Source organism: Rhipicephalus microplus, chromosome 8 (genome assembly GCF_043290135.1).
Source record: "Rhipicephalus microplus isolate Deutch F79 chromosome 8, USDA_Rmic, whole genome shotgun sequence".
Lineage (NCBI taxonomy): Eukaryota > Metazoa > Arthropoda > Arachnida > Ixodida > Ixodidae > Rhipicephalus > Rhipicephalus microplus.
In genome coordinates, this window is record NC_134707.1 from 125,964,828 (window position 1) to 125,971,853 (window position 7,026).

The following is a 7,026-nucleotide window of genomic DNA, read 5'->3' on the forward strand; positions in this document are numbered from 1 at the left end:
GATATGTTCTGATGGTGTGAGAGTGGAGGAGGACTGTCTCCGTGGCGCAATTGGCTAGCGCGATCTGCAGTTGACCGAAAGGTTGGAGGTTCGAGCCCAACCGGTGGTGGTGCGGCGCTTGTTTTTCCTTGGGCTGATAGCTCTGAAGAAATGTCCTGATGTTGGTGAGAGTGGAGCACGACTGTCTCCGTGGCGAATTTGGCTAGCACGATCGGCTGTTAACCAAAAGGTTGAAGGTTTGAGCCCTCCCAGAAGTGGTGTTCGCTTTTTCTTTGCGCTGATAGCTCTGAAGATATGTTCTGATGGTGGTGAGAGTGGAGCACGACTGTCTCCGTGGCGCAGTTGGCTAGCGCGATCGGCTGTTAACCTAAAGGTTGGAGGTTCGAGCCCTCCCGGGAGTGGTGTGTTGCTTTTTTTTTCTTTGGGCTGATAGCTTTGAAGATATGTTCTGATGGTGGTGAGAGTGGAGGAGGATTGTCTCCGTGGCGCAATTGGCTAGCGCGATCTGCAGTTGACCGAAAGGTTGGGGGTTCGAGCCCACCCGGTGGTGGTGCGGCGCTTCTTTTTCGTTGGGCTGATAGCTCTGAAGAAATGTTCTGATGGTGGTGAGAGTGGATTACGACTGTCTTCGTGGCGCAATGGGCTAGCGCGATCGCCTGTTAACTGAAAGGTTGGAGGTTCGAGCCCTCCCGGGAGTAGTGTGTTGCTTTTTCCGTTGCGCTGATAGCTTTTAAGATATGCTCTGATGGTGGTGAGAGTGGAGCACGACTGTCTCCGTGGCGCAATTGGCTAGCACGTTCGTCTGTTAACCGAAAAATTGGAGGTTTGAGCCCTCCCGGGAGTGGTGTGTTGCTTTTTTCTTTGCGCTGATAGCTTTGAAGATATGTTCTGATGGTGGTGAGAGCGGAGCACGACCGTCTCCGTGGCGCAATTGGCTAGCGCGATGGGCTGTTAACTGAAAGGTTGGAGGTTCGAGCCCTCCCGGGAGTGGTTTGTTGCTTTTTTCTCTTTGGGCTGATAGCTTTGAAGATATGTTTTGATGGTGGTGAGAGTGGAGGAGGACTGTCTCCGTGGCGCAATTGGCTAGCGCGGCCTGCTGTTGACCGAAAGGTTGGAGGTTCGAGCCCACCCGGTGGTGGTGCGGCGCTTCTTTTTCTTTGGGCTGATAGCCCTGAAGAAATGTTCTGACGGTGGTGAGAGTGGAGAACGACTGTATCCGTGGCACCATTGGCTAGCGTGATCGGCTACTGACCGAAAGGTTGGAGGTTCGAGCCCTCCCGGGAGTGGTGTGTTGCTTTTTTCTTTGCGCTGATAGCTTTGAAGATATGTTCTGATGGTGGTGAGAGTGGAGCACGACTGTCTCCATGGCGCATTTGGCTGGCTCGATCGGCTGTTACCTGAAAGGTTGGAGGTTTGAGCCCTTCCGGGAGTTGTGTGTTGCTTTTTTTTCTTTGAGCTGATAGCTTTGATGATATGTTCTGATGGTGTGAGAGTGGAGGAGGACTGTCTCCGTGGCGCAATTGGCTAGCGCAATCTGCAGTTGACCGAAAGGTTGGAGGTTCGAGCCCACCCGTTGGTGGTGCGGCGCTTGTTTTTCCTTGGGCTGATAGCTCTGAAGAAATGTTTTGATGGTGGTGAAAGAGGAGCACGGCTGTCTCCGTGGCGCAATTGGATACCACTTCGGCTCTTAACCGAAAAATTGGAGGTTTGAGCCCTCCCAGGAGTAGTGTGTTGCTTTTTTCTTTGCGCTGATAGCTTTGAAGATATGTTCTGAAGGTGGTGAGTGGAGCACGACTGTGTCCGTGGCGCAATTGGCTAGCACGATCGGCTGTTAACCGAAAGGTTGGAGGTTCGAGCCCACCCGGTGGTGGTGCGGCGCTTTTTTTTATTTGGGCAGATAGCTCTAAAGAAATGTTCTGATGGTGGTTTGAGTGGAGGACGTCTGTCTCCATGGCGCAATTGGCTAGCGCGATCGGCTGTTAAACAAAAGGTTGGAGGTTCGAGCCCTTACGGGAGTGGTATGTTGCTTTTTTCTTGGCACTGATAGCTTTGAAGATATGTTCTGATGGTGGTGAGAGTGGATCACGACTGTCTCCGTGGCGCAATTGGCTAGCGCGATCGGCTGTTAACTGAAAGGTTGGAGGTTCGAGCCCTCCCGGGAGTGGTGTGTTGCTTTTTTTTCTTTGGGCTGATAGCTTTGAAGATATGTTCTGATGGTGGTGAGAGTGGAGGAGGACTGTCTCCGTGGCGCAATTGGCTAGCGTGATCTGCAGTTGACCGAAAGGTTGGTGGTTCGAGCCCACCCGGTGGTGGTGCGGCGCTTCTTTTTCGTTGGGCTGATTGCTCTGAAGAAATGTTCTGATGGTGGTGAGAGAGGAGCACGACTGTCTCCGTGGCGCAACTGGCTAGCACTATCGGCTGTTAACCGAAAGGTTGAAGGTTCGAGCTCTCCCGGGAGTTGTGTGTTGCTTTTTTCGTTGCGCTGATAGCTTTGAAGATATGTTCTGATGGTGGTGAGAGTGGAGCACGATGTCTCCGTGGCGCGATTTGCTAGCGCGATCGGCTGTTAACTGAAAGGTTGGAGGTTCGAGCCCTCCCGGGAGTGGTGTGTTGCTTTTTTTTCTTTGGGCTGATAGCTTTGAAGATATGTTCTGATGGTGGTGAGAGTGGAGGAGGACTGTCTCCGCGGCGCAATTGGCTAGCGCGACCTGCTGTTGACCGAAAGGTTGGAGGTTCGAGCCCACCCGGTGGTGGTGCGGCGCTTCTTTTTCTTTCAGCTGATAGCTCTGAAGAAATGTTCTGACGGTGGTGAGAGTGGAGCACGACTGTCTCCGTGGCGCAATTGGCTAGCGCGATCGGCTGTTAACCGAAAGGTTGGAGGTTCGAGCCCTCCCGGGGGTGGTGTGTTGCTTTTTTCTTTGCGCTGTTAGCTTTGAAGATATGTTCTTATGGTGGTGAGAGTGGAGCACGACTGTCTCCGTGGCGCAATTGGCTAGCGCGATCGGCCGTTAACCGAAAGGTTGGAGGTTCGAGCCATCCCGGGAGTGGTGTGTTGCTTTTTACTTTGCACTGAAAGCTATGAAGATATGTTTTGGTGGTGCTGAGAGTGGAGCACGACTGTCTCCGTGGCGCAATTGGCTAGCACGATCGGCTGTTAACCAAAACGTTGAAGGTTTGAGCCCTCCCAGAAGTGGTGTTTGCTTTTTCTTTGCGCTGATAGCTCTGAAGATATGTTATGATGGTGGTGAGAGTGGAGCACGACTGTCTCCGTGGCGCAGTCATTCTGCTTCTGGTCACCGACGCGTGCGGACGCAGGATGGAAAGCTCATCCCGAGCAGCGACAGCGGCCGACGCCGGCCGCGGTACAGCGTCTCCCCTCGTTCCAAAGGACTACAGGATTATTCTGCCTTCGTTGCCATCAGGTGAAGCGATGCGTCGAGCAGTAGCTCTACACTGCGACGTCAGCGGCCGACCGTACCGCATCGACGACTTCAGGAAACCTCTCAAAGATTTAGGCGTCATACAGCAAGTAAGTGGCATTGGAGCATATCAGATGTCGCACGTGTGGCTATTGAACATGAAGACCGTGGAAGCAAAGAAAGCGCTGACAGACGCAGGCGTTATCAAAGTTAAACACCGGGTATGTCTCGTCATTGACCCGACGCGGCAAGAAGTTAAAATGAAATTGCACTGGCTAGCGTTCGATGTTACGAAAGACGCTATTCGGCGTGCCTTCTATGAATACGGCGACGTCAAGGAGGTGACCGATGACCGATGGAGAGTTGAGGATTTTGAAGGAGTTGAATCGACCACTCGTGTAGTACGCATGCAACTACGAGATGGCGTTTCTGTGGATCAACTGCCCCATCAGGTGCGTATTGGCAGCAGTACGGCACTGGTCGTGGTGCCGGGAAGACCGCCTTTGTGCTTGCGGTGCCGAAGCACGGGGCATATGCGACGCGATTGTAAGGTCCCAAGGTGCAGCGAATGCCACTCTTTCGGTCATGAGCAGGATGAGTGTAACCGTTCATACGCACGAGCTGCAGGGCGACGACCAGAGACTCAACAGAGTGAACTTCTCATGGATGAGGAGGAATCTGAACAAGCGTCTTTGCCTGCGATACCACAGAAGCAGACGACATCGGACGACACGCCGGTGCTGGGGAAAAGCAAGCAAGTTTCTTCAGCCCCGGACACGAACGCCGAACGGAAGATGGGAAGTCAAGCGGCCCCAACGACTAGCGAAGAGACGCGTCCTGCGCCTGCGATGCACGCCGCGTCGCAGCTGCAAGCAACGCGCCCTGAAACGCCGGCGTCCCAGGCCAACGCTGCTTCGACTCCTCTAAACTCGGCTTCACAGCACTCTTTGGCGAACAAACCACACGAAAATGAGGATTTGCCTAGTGATCTGGATACCTTAAACATGGAATTAGAATCGGCGTCTGCAAAACGCCGTCGCGATTCAGACGACGGTGCTCAAGTAGACGAAACGCAAGTAAAGTCGGAAATGCAGTGGAAGGTGGTCAGTGGAGGCAAGAAACGAAACGCTGCCCGCCAACGGTCGTCGTCGCTCAAACGCGACGATGGCCGCTCAAACTAAAGGTGAACAACATGGATCCGCCCTGGACGACGAGAGCCCAATAAGTGAACGTGCAGGGCTCTCAGCTTGGACCCGCTCACCGATCACGTCGCTGAGCGGGTTCGTGAAAGCAGCGACGCTCAATATACGAGGACTGGCTTCCAGGAAGAAATAGACTCAGCTCTACAGACTAGCCATGGACCAAGACCTGGACATTATTGCAGTTCAGGAAACCAAAGTGGAGAGCGTGGACGCCACCGAGAGCCTACTGCAACGTTTCACCGGACGCTACACCGCCAGCGTCAGTCATGCAGTTGGTAGGTCGGCAGGGTGTGTGATCTTTCTGCGGAATAGTTTAGGTGCCAGTGTTCAAAACGTCACGTCTGACTCATCCGGAAGGTTTGTTGTATGTGATTTGACCTTCTTTTCTCTTAATTGGCGAGTGATTTGTTTATATGCACCTCTTAAAGTTGATGAACGGTGTGTAACATTCGACGCAATTCGTACTTATTGTGAATGCGATCGCATAGTCATCCTTATGGGAGATTTTAATTGTGTGATCAGTGCCGATGATAAAACAAGTACATCCAATTTCAACGACTCAAGCACAGTCGCGTTAACGAATCTAATTTCTGACTTAGACCTTGAGGATGTTGCAGAGTGTATTGCTAAAGGACCAACACTGTATACGCATTTCCAAGGCTCCAGTCATGCGCGCCTAGATAGGGCCTACGTATCACTGGATTTAATTCCGATCATCAGTGAGTACAATGTCCTCCCTATTTCATTTAGTGATCATTGCTTAGTATCATTTGTAATAGGTAAAAGGAATAGACGTAGACCAGTATTTAACTGGGACATGTGGAAGCTGAATTCTAATCTCTTGGAAGATGAAAAATTTATGGACAGTGTTCGAGAGGCGTTGGTAAACATAGATAGTGGAGATCAAAAATACGGAGTGAAGTGGGAACAATTTAAACAGAATATAAAGTTGATAGCTATAGAACGCTCATGTGTAATAAAACACGGAAAGAGTGAAAAAGAAAGAACCCTACGTTTAAATCTCAAAGAACTGCTAGCCGAGGACAGCAAAACGCCAGGCTTATTCACAAATGATATAAGGTCAGTAAAGTCCAAATTGGAACAAATTGATGAGGAGAAGTATCGTGGCGCACAAATAAGGGCAAGGGCAGAGAAAAGGACCGTAGGAGAGAAACCGACCAAAAGAATGCTTGGTCTCGAAAAACGAAACGCTCAGCGGAATGTTATACATCAGATTGAATACATGGGTAACGTTACAAGTGAACAAAGATATATAGAGGATGCTTTCAACGAGTACTACACCACTTTATTTGATAAATGTAAAGTAAATGTAGATGAATTCAAGAATGAATTTTTAAAATTAATGCCAAAGGTTGAGGACTGCAGGAAAGACAGCCTAGAATGTCCTATTTCTGAACCGGAAGTGACAAAAGCAATCATTGCCCTCCATTTGGGAAAGTCCCCAGGACCTGATGGCTTAACAGCCGCATTTTATAAGGAATTCAAACACGAACTAGCACCGATCCTGGCAGCGGTTTTTAACGAAGCCTTAGACATAAAGACTTTGCCACCTTCTTTTCTGCTATCTCATACTATTTTAATACAAAAAACTGAGGACGCAGTTAAATTACGTGAAGTGAAATCGTACAGGCCAATTAGTCTCTCAAATATCGACTACAAGATTTTGATGAAAGTGCTAGCAAGGAGACTGCAGACAGTTATTAATAACATTGTAGGCGACCACCAGACAAGTGGGATCAAACGGCGCACTATATTCACAAACATTCACAAGGCACGAAGTGTATTGGAGTGCTGCGATGCCACAAATGATCACATCGCGATGATCCAGATAGATTTAGAAAAAGCATTTGACCGAGTACCGCACGAAATACTTTTTCTTTTGTTAGACTATGTCAATGTTGGCAAAGTAATTCGAGATACAGTTCGAATGGCATATACTGGATGTAAAACTCGGCTAATCATCAACAAAGTTCTTGGGAAACGAATTAATGTCAGACGTTCTGTACGACAAGGCTGCCCTTTGTCTTCCCTCCTATTTTCAATTTATATAGAGTCATTTTGCCAAAAAGTCATGAAAAGCAATAACATAGTGGGGTACAAACTACAAGAAGCTGAAGTACGGGTACTGGCATACGCAGATGATATAGCTGTGTTTTGTAAAGATTATGATAGTATCGCTGAAACCATAAAAATTGTGAACCTTTATTGTAATGCAAGTGGTAGTTTGGTAAACTGGAGCAAGTGCCTGGGTTACTGGCACGGCGAATGGCCTGTGACTCCACAATTTGTGGCTGGTATTTCATGGACTACTACTCCGGTACGATACCTAGGTGTGCCATTAGAATATTATTGTGACAGTGAACCGTACTGGCGGCGTCAGGCTG

At 49.6% G+C, this 7,026-nt stretch overlaps 1 protein-coding gene and 1 non-coding gene across 2 annotated transcripts; both read left to right on the forward strand.

Moving 5' to 3' along the window:
• Positions 1 to 2,827: 2,827 nt before the first annotated feature.
• TRNAN-GUU (transfer RNA asparagine (anticodon GUU)) lies at positions 2,828 to 2,901 on the forward strand. The gene has a single exon. It is a non-coding gene; the product is annotated as a tRNA-Asn (tRNA).
• A 375-nt stretch (positions 2,902 to 3,276) lies between these two features.
• LOC142768741 (uncharacterized) lies at positions 3,277 to 5,237 on the forward strand. The gene has a single exon (XM_075870743.1). It carries the CDS (start codon positions 3,317 to 3,319, stop codon positions 4,598 to 4,600), a length of 1,284 nt encoding a protein of 427 aa, XP_075726858.1. The 5' UTR covers positions 3,277 to 3,316; the 3' UTR covers positions 4,601 to 5,237.
• The last annotated feature ends 1,789 nt before the right edge of the window (positions 5,238 to 7,026 follow it).

Bases quoted from the DNA above. Each gene is read 5' to 3' on its own strand.
- LOC142768741 (XM_075870743.1), top strand. From the start codon at position 3,317: ATGGAAAGCTCATCCCGAGCAGCGACAGCGGCCGACGCCGGCCGCGGT.